This window comes from Watersipora subatra, chromosome 4, assembly GCF_963576615.1.
Source record: "Watersipora subatra chromosome 4, tzWatSuba1.1, whole genome shotgun sequence".
Taxonomy (NCBI): Eukaryota; Metazoa; Bryozoa; class Gymnolaemata; order Cheilostomatida; family Watersiporidae; genus Watersipora; species Watersipora subatra.
This window is the reverse complement of record NC_088711.1, coordinates 4,498,164-4,515,284: the sequence shown is the minus strand read 5'-3', so window position 1 is coordinate 4,515,284 and position 17,121 is coordinate 4,498,164. Positions and strand designations below refer to the sequence as shown.

Genomic DNA, 17,121 nt, shown 5'->3' with positions numbered 1-17,121 from the left:
TTACTGAGCGGCTAACAAGCTGTCCTGCGGCATGCGTTAGTGACTCAGGTGTTACTTACTCAACATGTTCTGCGAATGGCTGTAGGTGCTGGAGAACAAGGAGCAATGGCTCGAGATGGCAGGCAATCTCGTGCCTATAACCAGAACTAATGATGCTCAACTGCATATAAATTTCCAAGCATTCCATGAAAATCGTCTCCCCTTTATTGTGCGGATTCGAGATGCTGAGAAGGAGCCAACGGGTAGAATCGCATTTATGCGAGAACGCAAAGTCGCGAAGGGTGAACCTTCACAGGTTCCTCTGTGCAATTTGCAGATAACACTTCCCGAGTACAACGAGGACCAGGTATGTGTCTGACAGCATTTCTTTAAATTTCATGTAGTATGTTAGTGCTTCTATTTGTAACCACATCCGGAATTTTCTCCACTGTGTTATTCTATTATGCTCGCATTGTACACTACTATTAACTGATTCTGCATAGTTTGTTGTCTCCACTAATTACATGAATTAAAACTGTAGATATACATAGCTTTGCCGAGGCCTAGGCATGCGCAGGTAGAGGAGTTGCCCCCTCTAGTTTATTTCTTCAGCCTTTCCATTAATTCTTTTACTAAAATCCCCGTACTCAGTTGCTCTTTTCATTCATTATATAATACCTAAAGTGTGAATTTCTGATGCTAATGCAATGCATGATTAGTAGCCATAAGAATAGGGCAGGAAGCTTTGCTGGCTTACCACCTGATTATCAGTCAGAATTAGCTAATTGTAGCTGTGCCAATTTTATGAGTTCTAATTGAGAATTTGTCACATCATTCTTTGCAAGGCTTGAGGGAATGCCATTTTTGACAAGTTGAAAATGATAGTTGTATTGCATAAGACTTGAAACCAGGTCGTCTGCAGCCATCTGGAAAAGTGATAGTTTTTTTTATATATGTGATTAAGCTATTGTGTATGTGCAATGCTTTGCCTTTTGCCTGATCAAATGCTTTGACCCCCGAGAGCTGTAAGCCATCACTCTCTATGTTACATTTTGGAATATTGGCCGCTATTCTTTCGCAGCGTGCTGCCTCTACTTTCTTTTAAGCTGTGTTCTGTGTCTTTTTTGTTTTAGGATAAGATTGATATAAAAATCTCTGGAAATACGTGACTTTAAAATATTCTGATTATTATCATGATTCCATCATGTTAGAGCAATCTAGATCGCTGACTGCTGACACTAATAAAGTGTGATCTTAGTCCTGTTAGAGCGATGCTGCTTCTTTGATTACCCCGCTTTTAAACCATTGGTTCAGCACCTTTAGATCTCAGGGTTTCCACTCTGGTATTATCGTGGGCTCTATGATCTTGTGTCACAATCTCTGTTGATGGTCGCGGTAGTCGATATAAGTTCGCTTTCTTCTGCTTATCAAATGTTTGCTTTTAGAACATGTTTAATAGTCAAATGGAGTTGTAGCTTTTGCCACGATAATCACTTCCTCCGAAGTACTGGTTTTCTAGACTATCATACTGCCTTGAATCAGTTGGGACATTATTGCGATATGGCACAATAAATGTATTTTATATTGCGGTTGTATTAATAATACAAATATGTACATTTGTTTAAAGTGTCTCGTGTTGTGATTAAAACTACCAGTGAGCAGACGATACATTTGATAAATGCAATCTCAACTCCTTAAAGAGCCTCGGCAGATCCAGTTCACTTCCAATATTAAGTCATGACTTGTTCTCTTAGTTGGTGTCAGTCATAGTACTGCATCTTACAGTTATTAGTTTTAAGAAGAGCTACAGTTTCAACAAGACTTCCACAAAAAGAATTTGAGAAAAATTGCGCTTATATGTATATATGTCACAGAATAGCAAAATACTGGGGCTAATTTAGATATACGCAGTTTTACCCTTGAATAAATTAAAAATTCCTCAAAAACCTTCATGTGAAAACTTGTACGCTTTGGTAGATCTCTTTGGAGTTTCTACATTCTAGCCAAGTGAGAAGGTTCAAGTCTCTCATAGTATATCATCTGTTACAAAGGGCTCGCATAGCATATCATCTGTTACAAAGGGCTCGCATAGCATATCATCTGTTACAAAGGGCTCGCATAGCATATCATCTGTTACAAAGGGCTCGCATAGCATATCATCTGTTACAAAGGGCTTTTAACAGACCAAGTCTTGCTTATCTGTCTATTGATTGCTATATTTGGCTATATAGATGCAACCATGTGGTGGCTGTTAAATAACCGGTTCATACTTTTTATTGTTATTCTGATCTGTTCATCTGAAGATGCTATTTCTGCTATCTGCAAAACATCTTTTTCCCTTGCTAAACAAAGGTCCTGTTGGTCATATTCACCCACCGGTTTGCAAAAAAATGTTTTAGAACTAAAAATAGGAAAAAAATACATATTCACTGTGTCTAAAAATATCTTAAAGAGTGTTTATACATATTACATATTATTATTATATATATACATATCGCAAATGTGTTTATATGTTTTAGAAAGTATGAAACTAGCGAACTTAAAGCTCGTGCATATTAGAAAAACTCTATTACTGAGCGGATCATTAGTCAGAAATGCTTATTGAAACAAGCTGAGTTGGAGTTAATAAAAAGTGTTTATATTCTGATCATATTTTTACTTGCCTCCCTTCAGCGCACTGCCTCTGATGTCGATCTCAGTCGCACTGCAGATTTTAATGAGAGGTACAAGTTCTATAGAGATCATGGAGTATCCTGTGAGTACTGATTTATTGCTGTTGTGTATGCTTTACATATGTCTGTTTGCTAGATTATTCTTTACCGTGTTATATATAATTATATATAACTATATATTATATATATTTATATATATAATTATATATTTAATATATATAACTATGTTATATATATAATTATATATATATAATTATATATAACTATGTTATATATATTAAAAACTATGTATTTTTTGATCAAATCTATTCTCAATTAAATGAACATATGTCACATTGTAAGTAGGAATCTCTGTTGGCATCTTTTTGGGAAACTTGATTTTTAAAACTTCCACCAGTGAGTCAGTAGTTTTTATACCAATTTCTAAGCAGCTCGCAGTCATTTGTATCATACATACACACAGATAACACTTTTGTATCGTACATACACACAGATAACACTTCTGTATCGTACATACACACAGATAACACTTCTGTATCGTACATACACACAGATAACACTTCTGTATCGTACATACACACAGATAACACTTTTGTATCGTACATACACACAGATAACACTTTTGTATCATACATACACACAGATAACACTTCTGTATCGTACATACACACAGATAACACTTCTGTATCGTACATACACACAGATAACACTTCTGTATCGTACATACACACAGATAACACTTTTGTATAAAGATAATATATTTAAATTAAAGTCAAAGCATTTACATGACGGAGAGTGGGCAAAATATTGCATAACCAGTTTGAACTTCATTAGCAAATAAAATATTATGTTTCTCTCTAACACTTTAAAGGCTTGAAGTTATTCAAACCGATTAAAAAGTTATGAGATTTCTAGAATATGATAATAAAACATCTATGCATCTGTAATATAGCTCTATCTAACTCAATATAGCTCAATATAACTCTGTCAGATGTACCCAGTTTTTGAACTTCATTATCCGAGTTATTTGATTTACATTCTCTATTCATGCAGGCAGACAATGAACTGGTGGTTTACAATGGGTATGCTGTTGCGATCAGACATGTCTTACACTGACATTCTCTTAAGCTTTTAATTTGTCTTGCAACGTATAGATAGGATGCACAGGTTTCAAACAGGTTTTGTTGGAATAAGCAAGAGGATGTTGCGTGACATTCTTGCAAAGTATATGAATATTTTAAATTGTGCGGTTACATTGAGTATGCAAAATACGTAACTCAATGTGCTGGTGACTGTTGCCATGACTGAGTTGATAGCTGAGTTGAAAGTTGAATTCTAAATCATTTCAGACATATCTGAGAATATAGTCAGTGCCAATCTAAGGCTAGGCGAGATAGCTAAGGAAGTGGGCAGTGACTGGCCCCTTCTCGCTACGGAACTAGGCATTGCCAACAAAGATGTAGATCGACTGCAGAGTAGCAGAGGGGACGAGGACAAGCAAGCCCTGTCCATGTTGCAGCTGTGGTTGAAGCAAGCGGGAATCATGGCAACCGGTAGGTTGACAGGCCATTTCTCCTGCCATTGTCATATGTCCAAATCATTGTCAAAGTACATTAGGATTGATGGTGAAATATATCTCTGGAATTCCTTTATTTATTTATATCTGCCTGGTATGTAAATGTCATTTAAACGAATGCAAAAGTGAATAAGTATGCCACTGGCAGCTTGCCGGCTGCTGCGCTATCATCATATACCAATTCAGCTGCTCTTTGTTTTGGAGGCATCGAAAGCCTCATCTGTTGTTGATTAATTCTGCAGCGAGCAGTCTATTTCAGTATGAGCTGGTGCTTTGAATTCCATCTAGCCATGTATGGTAGACAATGAGTGGGCGACTATATGCTCTGGAATATCGACTATATGCTCTGGAATATCGCTAAATATAAACAGTCTGCTCACGCTAGACGATTTTTAGTATCAAATTTCCCCATTTGCAATCTTTAAATTCATTTTTTCTCGCCTTTCTAATGCACAGTTGTTTCACACATTTCACATCCTCTACACTTTTTATCTCCGACAGTTGCTCAGCACCCTCGACATCTCACATTCTTGACAATGTTGCCTTGAAATTCAAATGTCAATGTCATCTAGAAATTAATTATAGGACTATATAATTATGCATATAATATATGTATGTATAATATATATAATTATATACTAAATATTTAGTAAGTTCATTATCGAGGTATTTAAAAGAATCATACTTGCAAAAGAGAAAAGACTTCTTTTTGGTGGTGTTGTAACTTACTAGAAGGAGGTCTCTGCACAATTGACTTTACACATGCAGTTAGGATTTCCCAATCTACTTTATGCCATTTGATTTGAATCCGCAGAATATTTTACAAATATTGCTTTGTCGTTGGTACATATTTCGAGTTAGTCACGAGGTTATGTTAATTGCAAGCAAACGGTTACACTTCTAGTTTAATATTACCACACTCTAGTGTCTGGTCGACCTCAGTGTTTGGTAGGCTTTCTTTTAGACTGGCTCACCTCTACTGCTATTACACTCACTTCATTTTCTCTTGACTTTGATTTGTCTGCAAATCAATGTCAAGAGAACGTTTGAAAATTAACAAATTAAGGCTTACTCTATTCTGTTGTATGCACTTCCTGTTTGATGAGCAATGTTACACACAGGCAACACGTTGGAGCGTGCTCTGCAGAGAATCTCTCGGGAGGATGTTGTGATTAAATGTATTCATCAAGTGAAACCTGTGACGAGTGAATCTGAGAAAGCTCTTGCCAGAAAGGAGTTGGGAATCGACAGAGAGAATGGTGAGCAGAAGCTAGACAGATCATGCTATTGACATCAATAATATAATTGTTATAAAGAACTTTGCGTGAGACATTTTAATGTGATGATTATGCACTTTTGCCGACATCTAAACAATAGTTCACGTTGTATATCGTGTGGGACATAAACTGGGTTAAACCATGTTGTATATCGTATGGGACAAAAACTGGGTTAAACCATGTTGTATATCGTATGGGAAATAAATTGGGTTAAACTATGTTGTATATCGTATGGGACATAAATTGGGTTAAACCATGTTGTCTATCGTATGGGACATAAACTGGGTTAAACCATGTTGTATATCGTATGGGAAATAAATTGGGTTAAACTATGTTGTATATCGTATGGGACATAAATTGGGTTAAACTATGTTGTATATCGTATGGGACATAAACTGGGTTAAACCATGTATATCGTATGGGACATAAACTGGGTTAAACCATGTTGTATATCGTGCGGGACATAAACTGGGTTAAACCATGTTGTATATCGTGTGTGACATAAACTGGGTTAAACCATGTTGTATATTGTAGAGCATACACTGGTTATTCCAGAGGAGTCTGAGCCTGATAGGCCGGCCTCCCCTGTGGCTGAGGTGAGCTCGTCACACGCAGACGATTTGGAAGAGGCTGACGATGAACATCTTCTCCTGGTTAGTCAAATATCTTTTGCTATTGTCTGTCGTCCACAATCCTACAGCTTCCCTTTTCCTAACTCCTACATTTCTAGGTACACATTGTGCGTAACACCTCTTCACCGAGGTGTGACAATATATTCGTACAAACTATACAGAAATAACTTTTTTATATTCTAATCACAACTAATTCTAGATGGCTCCCTCCAAATACTTTTGACTAATAGATTGTCGCTGCTGTTCACGCAAAGCTTCATATATAAAAGCTTCATATATAAAAGCTTCATATATAAAAGCTTCATATATAAAAGCTTCATATATATAAGGTTCATATATAAAAGCTTCATATATAAAAGCTTCATATATAAAAGCTTCATATATAAAAGCTTCATATATATAAGGTTCATATAAGGTTGTACAAAGATCAATTTTAAAACTAGGTGTTCATAGTTTTAGTGAAGCTGAAGAAAAAGAAAACTATGCATTTTTTGTATAATAGTTAAATAAATTTGATCAAAATGCTATAAACAATCAAGTTGTAATAATCTTTTCCGACTTTAACACTAGTACTGTAGCTATATAATATTGCTCGTAATAGTAGACAGCAGCGCACAATAGCCTTCAATTCTTTAATAATATGTCTTTAAAAATATGAGTGCAATGTCAACACACCCGTAGTCATATTGGTAGTAAGATTTATGGCTGTGACAAATGTTAGGTTAAACAATGTTCTGCAAAAAGCCCTAACAAAAGTAAATGATAAGTTGATAATCCTTTAATATTTTTAGTTAGCAGTATGAATAATCTGCTACATACCCATAGCTACAGTATAATGTTGATTGTTGTTTGTTGCCGAGTGATTATAAATTATTTCATAAAAAACCTCTCGAAAAATAAAGTATTTAAAAAATAAAGTAAAAATAAAATAAAAAACTATTTATTTTTAAAATAAAGTATTTAAAAATAAATAGTTGGTAACTATTTTTGGAAAGTGTGTAGGCTTTGGATGCTGCCCCAGTGATAAGTCTGCAGCCTTTGTAAGATACCTTCTGCTTCTTCCCTTTGTGGATGGTCAGTATCATAGAGTTATGCTGTTTAATATAAGTCAGTACTTGATACCGTAGGATCGCTTTTGTGTGATCAAATTTGAGAAGGCTCATGGTGAGCTATGTTTAACCTTTATTGTAACCTTTGCACACATCAGTTTCTATTTAATATAGAAATGCATGCTTTATTACATATATACTTTTTTCATAAATATATAATTATATTTTTTCTTCCTGGCATAAAAGAGATCTTTTTATTTGTTAATTGAGCTGACATCGCAGCTGACTACTGCAGTCAAGTCTTGTTTGCTCGTCCATAAATCCTTCACCAACACGCGCTTATCATCCTCTTACGGTTTATTGCTATGTAATAAGTATTTTGGAGAGCCTCTCGTATTGTTTGATTGCTGTCATCAACCATACTCTGTGAGCTAACGTACCGCTGAGTAGTGACTCACATGTATGCTGCTGAGGAGTAATGATAGCAAACACTTATGCGATCTGCCACTCTTCTACGATGCTATTTTCACCCGCTTTGTTTTAGAAACATATTGAAGAGCATATGCAAGCTTCTCATGCCCAAACGTTCAAAGAACCGGAAGGTGAGTTTGCCTACACAATATTGGCCAAGCTTTCCTCCATCCATGCAAGCATGTTGCGCTGTTTGTGGAGTTATCACTGAGTGTTGCACATCTTTATTAGTCGTCTTAATGGCAGTTTTCTCAAAGCACATTCAGCTGCATAAAGCTTCTCCCAGAATAGCAAGCATTTTCATCTCCTAGCCTGTGCTCATGTGTGTGTCATGCATCTCAAAACTACAACTCACGAATCAAGCAGTCGTTCACTTTCTGTTAGTTTTTAGTACGATGCCATATCTAGAATACATGTAATTTTTGTAACATATTCCGCAGCATTTTTAAAATTGAGAATTCAATACATTTTCATCATTAAAGGCAGATCTCATTCATCATTTAAAAGCATCAGCTGTTTTTAGACGCTGTTCTGTTTTTCATGCTAAAATATTCCTGCAAAGATAGTTGTTAACGTTGTACTGTTTGTCTTTGGAATACAGACAATAACGCAATGATCACACCTATGGTGGATCCGCACCATGGTCAAACTAGACCAATGGACGATGCCGAGGTCAAAGAAAGATCAGAGAAGCACCTGAATGCTTATCTGTCTTTCATAAATGATCTTGAGGCATCGTTTCCAATGGTTGAAGTTTGTGATGATCCGCAGGACTCAGGTATGGGTTATGCTAGTCGTTATGTTACTCGTTATGTCACTCGTTATGTCAGCTGCTTGCTCAACTTTTTCTGTCCAAATGCCAATCTCACAGTCATGCGCTTTTTTTCTTATCAAACCTCTGTAACATGTTGCATGCACAATTTAACGAACGGTTCAGGGCTCTGGTAGATTTCATCTAACAAATGGTTAGCAACTTGGGTGGAAAATAATACTTATTGTTGTGGAAGCTCTCCCAGTCTTTGCATGTAACAACCTCATCCCTGTAAATGCATGTGTCTGCTAACATACCTAATACCTGATTTGCATGTTTTACGTTCGGTTTAGATGTTTTGGGCTTGTCCTTTTTGTACATACCTTCTGCACGGACAATCTTAGATTGTGTTGTGCGTCTTTATTAAATTTATCCCCACCGTACAGCAACATACACACTTGTCAAATCTAAACCTATCAATGCTGAAGGGCCCATATCTTACAATATCTCTTACAATAGTATTTGTGAGAACGAACTCCCTTATTTTTGATGTTTTAGAGGCCTTTTGTGCAGTTTATCTAGTTAATATTTAATAATAATATTTCTATTTTTTAAATTTGGTGCGATTTATAAAAATGCATTTTCTTTTTGCAGAACCTGTGGACGAGTCTGTTGATCAGTCACCGTGGCGGCGAGAAAGCTTGTTTGATGAGAAGCTTGACATGAACGTGAAGGAAATGCAGCTACAGGTGGAACCTCCTTTGGCATCCGTTTTTATAAATCCATCAGAATCTGCTCCGATGTATTCTGAGCCAGAAACTTTCAAGGAATCTGAAATTGAGATCTTAGAAGCTTCTACGGGCATAGGCATGTCAACCCTCACTGACAGCCAATACGAGGTCAATGGCTCAGGCTATGAAGAACCTGAAGAATTCATTACTCAGACTACAGCAGACGTAGCTGAGAGTGCGCCCGTAGAAATTTCATTTGAGGTTAGGAGCTCGAGCTATGATAAATCTGCGGACGATTTCCAGACTACAGCAGACGTAGCTGAGACCATTCCTGTAGACACTCAATACGAGGTTAGGGGTGAGAGTTATGATGAACCTGAGGAAGAATTCATTACCCAGACTACAGCAGACGTAGTTGAGACCATTCCTGTAGACACTCAATACGAAATTAGGGGTGAGAGCTATGATGAACCTGAGGAAGAGTTCATTACCCAGACTACAGCAGACATAGCTGAGACCATTCCTGTAGACACTCAATACGAAGTTAGAGGTGAGAGCTATGATGAACCTGAGGAAGAATTCATTACCCAGACTACAGCAGAAGTAGCTGAGACCATTTCTGTAGACACTCAATACGAAGTTAGGGGTGAGAGGTATGATGAACCTGAGGAAGAATTCATTACCCAGACTACAACAGACCTAGCCGAGAGCCCGCCTGTAGAAATTTCATTTGAGGTTAGAAGCTCGAGTTATGATAAATCACCGGACGATTTCCAGACTACAGCAGACATAGCTGAGACCATTCCTGTAGACACTCAATACGAAATTAGGGGTGAGAGCTATGATGAACCTGAGGAAGAATTCATTACCCAGACTACAGCAGACGTAGTTGAGACCATTCTTGTAGACACTCAATACGAAGTTAGGGGTGAGAGCTACGACGAACCTGAAGAAGAATTCATTACCCAGACTACAGCAGACATAGCTGAGACCATTCCTGTAGACACTCAATACAAGGTTAGGGGTGAGAGCTATGATGAACCTGAGGAAGAATTCATTACCCAGACTACAGCAGACGTAGTTGAGACCATTCTTGTAGACACTCAATACGAGGATAAGGGTGAGAGCTATGATGAACCTGAGGAAGAATTCATTACCCAGACTACAGCAGACCTAGCTGAGACCACTCCTGTAGACATTCAATATGAGGTTAAGGGTGAGAGCTATGATGAACCGGAGAAAGAATTCATTACCCAGACTACAGCAGACATAGCTGAGACCACTCCTGTAGACACTCAATACGAGGTTAGGGGTGAGAGCTATGATGAACCTGAGAAAGAATTCATTACCCAGACTACAGCGGACCTAGCCGAGAGTGCACCCATAGAAACGTCATATGAGGCTAGAAGCTCGAGCTGTGATGAATCAGTGGAAGATTTCCAGACTACAGCAGATGTTGTTGAAACCACTGCCGTAGACAGTCAATACGAGGATAAGGGTGAGAGCTATGAAGAACCTAAGGAAGAATTCATTACCCAGACTACAGCAGACATACCTGAGACCATTCCTGTAGACACTCAATACGAAGTCAGGGGTGAGAGCTATGATGAACCTGAGGAAGAATTCATTACCCAGACTACAGCAGACCTAGCTGAGACCATTCCTGTAGACACTCAATACGAAGTCAGGGGTGAGAGCTATGAGGAACCTAAGGAAGAATTCATTACCCAGACTACAGCAGACCTAGCTGAGACCATTCCTGTAGACACTCAATACGAGGTTAGGGATGAGAGCTATGATGAACCTGAGGAAGAATTCTTTACCCAAACTACAGCAGACGTAGCTGAGACAACTCCTGTAGAAACTTCATATGAGGTTAAGGGCTTAAGCTATAATGAACCTGAGGAACAATGCAATGTACAAACTACCACAGAAGAAGATGAGACTACCTTTGTGGACATTCAATACAAGGATAGCACCTCGAGCTATGACAAACTTGAGGAAGATTTCATTGCACAGACTGCAGCAGACATGGCCTCTTATACCCAAATTGATTCACACGAAAAGATTGAAGAAGTAGACAATTTTTCCACCCACTCATCAGCTAGGGTAACAGAACATGAAGAATTCGTTGAAAAAGACTATGATGTGCCTATGATAGAAACAGTCCCACAATCGCCAAAGTTTGTCGCTGAAGACACCGGTATTGAGGCTCAATACGATTATGGAAAAGATCCTGCAGTTGATGTCTCCACAGATCTTGTCGACTCTATCTCAGCTAGCGCTGAAGTGACATCTGCTGTGGAGTACCAGTCAGAAATCGAGAGAGACACCCAGATATCGGAGGGGGAAAGTGAGAGAAATGGCACAGAGTTGGAAGATGAGGAAGCAAAGACCAGTGAAATGGAAGTTTCTTTTCACGGTAAGCTGTTAGTGTTTATTACTGGTCACGGGGGCTATCTTGAATTTTTTTGGTCAAGTGACAGATATATTACTGAAACATGGATGTATTTGCTGCAGATGCTGTGCTTACTGATATTGATGTACGCCATGGTCAGAGAACACCACTGAGCGATGAACAAATAAGAGAACTTTCAAATAAACGCTGCAAGGCTTATTTGACCTTTCTCTCTGACCTTGATGCGGCATCACCATCTCTTGTTTTTTCTGGTGATTTTGCAAATGAAGGTAACTATGCGCCCAGTTCATCAGCTCTTTACCAGGTGTTTGGCTGATGATTGGGTGATAGTTGCTAGTCATTGTACTTTGTTATTGATTCTGGTGGTAGGTTAATGTTTGGAGTAATCGCTCAATTGGTTACTGCTCAATTGTTAACTGCTCACTTATTAACCGCTCACTTGCTATTCGCTCAATTGTTAACCGCTCACTTATTAACCGCTCACCTGTTATTCGCTTACCTGTTAACCGCTCACTTTTTAACCGCTCACCTGTTAACTGCTCACTTGTTCACCGCTCAATTGTAAACCACTCAATTGTAAACCACTCAATTGTAAACCACTCAATTGTAAACCACTCAATTGTAAACCACTCAATTGTAAACTGCTCAATTGTAAACCACTCAATTGTAAATCAATCAATTGTAAACTGCTCAATTGTAAACCACTTAATTGTAAACCACTCAATTGTAAATCAATCAATTGTAAACTGCTCAATTGTAAACCACTTAATTGTAAACTACTCAATTGTAAACTTCTCAATTGTAAACCACTCAATTGTAAACTACTCAATTGTAAACCACTCAATTGTTAACCGCCCAATTGTAAACCGCTCAATTGTAAACCGCTCAATTGTTAACTGCTCACTTCTAAAATAGGTTTTTTATTTATTTCTTGCTGCCGGATTTACACTGCCGAGCAATACATCTATTTTAGCTAATGAAACAGCTGCTACCAAACATCACGCTGGCTTTCATGGTTTTTGAATTGTTTCTATATTATCAATAGAACCAAAACTAAATTCTAGGATAATTCTCAGTTTGTACATTTGTACATAATTGTAATAATTTTAATTTAGCAACAGTTGATGAAACCGTAACACAGTATTCTATGGACACTGAGCTTGAACAAGGTAAAGATGAACATGTACATTTGACTGACAAGATAGAAGGGAGTTCAGATGCTGATGTTTCTTCAGAGCATGACTCACAGAGAGCGGAATCACCTGTAGAGGGAGACGAACAAGGAGATCCTGCAAGCTATGAGCGCCAATTCCAGACTTCAGATTATCCTGAAATGGGCATCACTGACAAGCCTCTTTATGAGGTTGCCATCACTCGCGACCTCCGAGAGAAGGTTCAAGCTAATGACCGACTAATGACTGAGGAGTCTGTTCTGGAAGCTTCTGTGGAAGATCAGCCGGCAACAGTGACAGAGCAACAGTACGAGTTTAGAGAGACTGAGACCATTGAGAGACGATATCACTTCTCAATTAGTCAAGAGGCTGTGCTCGTCACTGGAGATGGCTCACAGATTGAGGAGCCCCCTTATGACATTCCAGTCACCCATGAGTTGGTAGAATCTCCTGCAGCGGTGTATATGACTAGCGGGGAGCCTATAGGAGAAACTGCTTTAGACAACCAAGAGCTAGAAATCTCAATACACCACACTCATGACATAGAGAGGGAAGTACCAATCGATACTGGTATGGAGGAATATGCCATTGAAGACAAGTCGCCGTCAGAAGAAGCTTTATACGAAGAGGTTGCACCACTCATGCAAGATGAGCTTGAAATTGTATCACCACTCGCCGAGGAAATGCTCGAGCACCTACCAGTAGAGGACGCTAGTAAGTGGCAGTACAAGTTGGCCTCTTAGATTTAGTGAAAAGCCTGTAGAGGAATAAGGTCAGATGTGTCAGTATAGGAATGTAATCACTCTCCAAATACTGAATGCTTTCTCGCTATTATTTGTAAATACACGGAGTAAGAAACACAAATATAGCGGGATTGCATGTAGTGAAGGAAATGTAGGTCAGCTAATCTTGACAGCGGGTAATAGGTGAATGGTGGTGGCTGCAATAAGGGTGCTTCTCATTACCTAATGCTTTCTTGTACTTGTCATTTCTTACAATCATACTAATACGAGCAGATAGCAATAGAAAGTTAGATCATTTCAATGAAAGTGCAAGATATGGACTGACTTTGCTATTATTATTTTCTGAGCTAACTCACTATGTATTTAGATTGGAGAAATTATCTTTCTAACCATTATCTGTTTTTAACATTTTTATTAGGAATCAAACATGCTGCATCAATTTATTTCATTGTTTTTGCTCCACAGAGATGTCTTTTTGACCAAAGTTGTTTTTTGCCCCACAGGAGATGCAATTGATGAAAGGTTTGAGGAACCTGAACAAGTGAGCGCTCATCAACGAATGACGGATGAATACAGAGCCTCTGCAGTTGACGGTAGGTCTCCAGAACATGGCTGTCTTTTAATCAGTCAATTTCCATTTACTGGTCGAAAGATAGATTGATTGGAAGGTCGAAAGATAACCATCGTCTGACATTATGTCATCGGAGATCAATAATCAATGAGTTGATATACGATTGTTGCAGTAAAATAATCAATGAGTTGATATACGATTGTTGCAGTAAAATAATCAATGAGTTGATATACGATTGTTGCAGTAAAATAATCAATGAGTTGATATACGATTGTTGCAGTAAAATAATCAATGAGTTGATATACGATTGTTGCAGTAAAATAATCAATGAGTTGATATACGATTGTTGCAGTAAAATAATCAATGAGTTGATATACGATTGTTGCAGTAAAATAATCAATGAGTTGATATACGATTGTTGCAGTAAAATAATCAATGAGTTGATATACGATTGTTGCAGTAAAATAATCAATGAGTTGATATACGATTGTTGCAGTAAAATAATCAATGAGTTGATATACGATTGTTGCAGTAAAATAATCAATGAGTTGATATACGATTGTTGCAGTAAAATAATCAATGAGTTGATATACGATTGTTGCAGTAAAATAATCAATGAGTTGATATACGATTGTTGCAGTAAAATAATCAATGAGTTGATATACGATTTTTGCAGTAAAATAATCAATGAGTTGATATACGATTGTTGCAGTAAAATAATCAATGAGTTGATGATATACGATTGTTGCAGTAAAATTCCTAAGGTAAATATTTTTAGATAAAATATCGCTCTTGAAAGCGGGTGGCCCATAAATATTAATCTTACGATTGCCAAAAGTTAGTCGAAGCATTGAGAACGAGACCAATAAAATATAGTAGGTGAATCGCAGTCAAGTTTCTATAGATGATTAACCTGAAAATAATCAAAGAGCGAGATAGAAATGCAGTTTTGGAATTCTGTAATCTATTCTACTGACCTTGCCACTGCTCTGGCATGATCATTACAGCTATTACTTTGGTATTCAGAAATGCATATATATAGAATCAGACAGGGAGACAATTTTAAAAAGTAAATTCGTGACAATATTACCTGTTACCTTTTAGCCTGGTTTAACTAATAGAATACTTCGCCTAACTCTATTCATGAATGATTGTCTGCGTATAAAAGAATCTGCATGTTGACTGCCAGTGGGGTTAAGGCTCTTCAGATTGATGTGATTAGCATTGTAGAAGTAAGGCTTTGTTCCTGAATGTACAGAGCATTTTTGTGTGCGAGGAAGACTGCCAGTGGGGGATGCATTTCTCCATCCTTCCTCACTCATCGCTCTTCATCAGCATATCTTCATGAACATATCTTCATGAGCATATCTTCATGAACATCGGCGTATGATGAATGCTATATGGTTCTAGGTGCCATTGCAAAAACTACATGTATTTTTGCTGCATTCACATATCACATTGGCGCTTTGCTCTGAATGCTAATTGATAGTTAATTTATAATTCTGCACTGACTCATGCTAATTTTTAAAAGGTATTTGTTGAAATTCCTTCTGTAAAGGCCAGTTACTGCAATTTATTTTATACAGCTTTTACAAGTCACTTTATCCTATCCTTTCACTTTTGTACTATCAATATCGCAGCTCTTTTAGGTTGCTGTGGATTATCTTTTAAATGGTGGCCTCATCCAGTCGTAGTCTTCACCTGAAGCCTGTTTAGATTCAGTGTCTCACAACTGCTTTTGATTTAGCAGTCTTTAGATAATTTTAATTTCATTTACATTGTAATGTTTGAAATATTTCTTGCAAGACTGCAATCCGAGTCTAGTGTGCGTGTGCACGCATGCCTACATTCGATTGGCCCTCGCTGCTTGTCTAGATTCTCATCCGTCACAGTTGTCATTTATGGCTTGAGAGGAAAATAGCACTCGACATGCAGCACTTGCGGTCGGGTCGGGTTGTATGGCTATCGTAAGCACGGCTGATGGGCTGGCCATTAGATTTCATCAGTGTTATTTGCGCACTGTTAGTCATTCATAGCCAATTGTTGATACTGATAGCATCTCTTTTTATCAATTGCCTCTCCGCTGTCTGCAGAAATGCCTAAAATATTTCATAGACTCTGCTGTGGAGCGAAAACTAGTGATCGTAGCTATAAATCGAAGCGAAAGAAACGTAAAATAGCAGGTTTGTCTGTCTCATAAAAACGCTCATGTTTTCATGAGACACTCCTTCGAGACTCTGGTGGATTTGTTTTCCTCGTGTCAAATGCTTGAAACCCGTCATAGTCTATGCTAACTGTGTTTTTTAAACAAACGGTTAGACTGATTGGTGTTGGATAGAAGTGGAATGCGTCATGATAGGCTGGAAAGGTGCTAGTGCCAGTGACACCAAAGGTCATGCGGCATACTTGACTGGCTCTCGTTTGTTTCCGCGCTCTGGCGCACTTATACCTTTCCTGCAGACATGACAAGTGCTAGTTGTGATGGATGTGAATACTAGCTTACAGCGTTTTACACTATATTTGAGAGCTGCGGCTACAGAGTTGGTCTGCCTCGTGCTCACCTGTCTCATTCTACTAGCATACGCTGTCTGTTGGCTGCTCGGATATTGCTCATCGTCAGGTTTGTGCAGATAGTGTATCAGCAGGTAGCATCTTTCGCTCACTTCTTTGGATGTGAACATTTTGGGGTGGAGTGAGAAGGTAGAGTAATATTAGCAACTATTTTTGGGAACATTTCCTGTCTGGCGGTCAGTGAGCATTGTCGATACAGTTAGTCAGCAAGCGATGGATGGAGTGAACAGTAGTAGGTATAGTAGAGCTGATCCTCTGCAGTCTCCTATTTATATTACTTCTTCCTCTTCTATTGTTTCTCTTATTGTTTCTCCTATTGTTTCTCCTATTGTTTCTCTTATTGTTTCTCCTATTGTTTCTCTTATTGTTTCTCCTATTGTTTCTCCTATTGTTTCTCTTCTCTTATTGTTTCTTTTATTGTTTCTCTTCTCTTAGTTATATTTTTATACAAGTTATTTGTGAATCTCCCAGCATTCTATTCAAATATGCTGCTGTCTCTAGGGTTGC

General features: G+C 38.0%; 1 protein-coding gene across 1 annotated transcript in view; it reads left to right on the top strand.

Annotated features, from left to right (window-relative positions):
• Positions 1-17,121, top strand: part of LOC137393845 (uncharacterized) — a 125,803-nt gene that overhangs the window by 61,261 nt on the left and 47,421 nt on the right. The window contains exons 49-59 of the mRNA XM_068080555.1: positions 86-346; positions 2,653-2,734; positions 4,001-4,204; positions 5,349-5,486; positions 6,039-6,157; positions 7,730-7,787; positions 8,258-8,434; positions 9,062-11,560; positions 11,659-11,826; positions 12,673-13,443; positions 13,976-14,065. Coding sequence (XP_067936656.1) covers positions 86-346; positions 2,653-2,734; positions 4,001-4,204; positions 5,349-5,486; positions 6,039-6,157; positions 7,730-7,787; positions 8,258-8,434; positions 9,062-11,560; positions 11,659-11,826; positions 12,673-13,443; positions 13,976-14,065 — 4,567 coding nt within the window. The remainder of the gene's footprint in view (positions 1-85; positions 347-2,652; positions 2,735-4,000; positions 4,205-5,348; positions 5,487-6,038; positions 6,158-7,729; positions 7,788-8,257; positions 8,435-9,061; positions 11,561-11,658; positions 11,827-12,672; positions 13,444-13,975; positions 14,066-17,121) is intronic.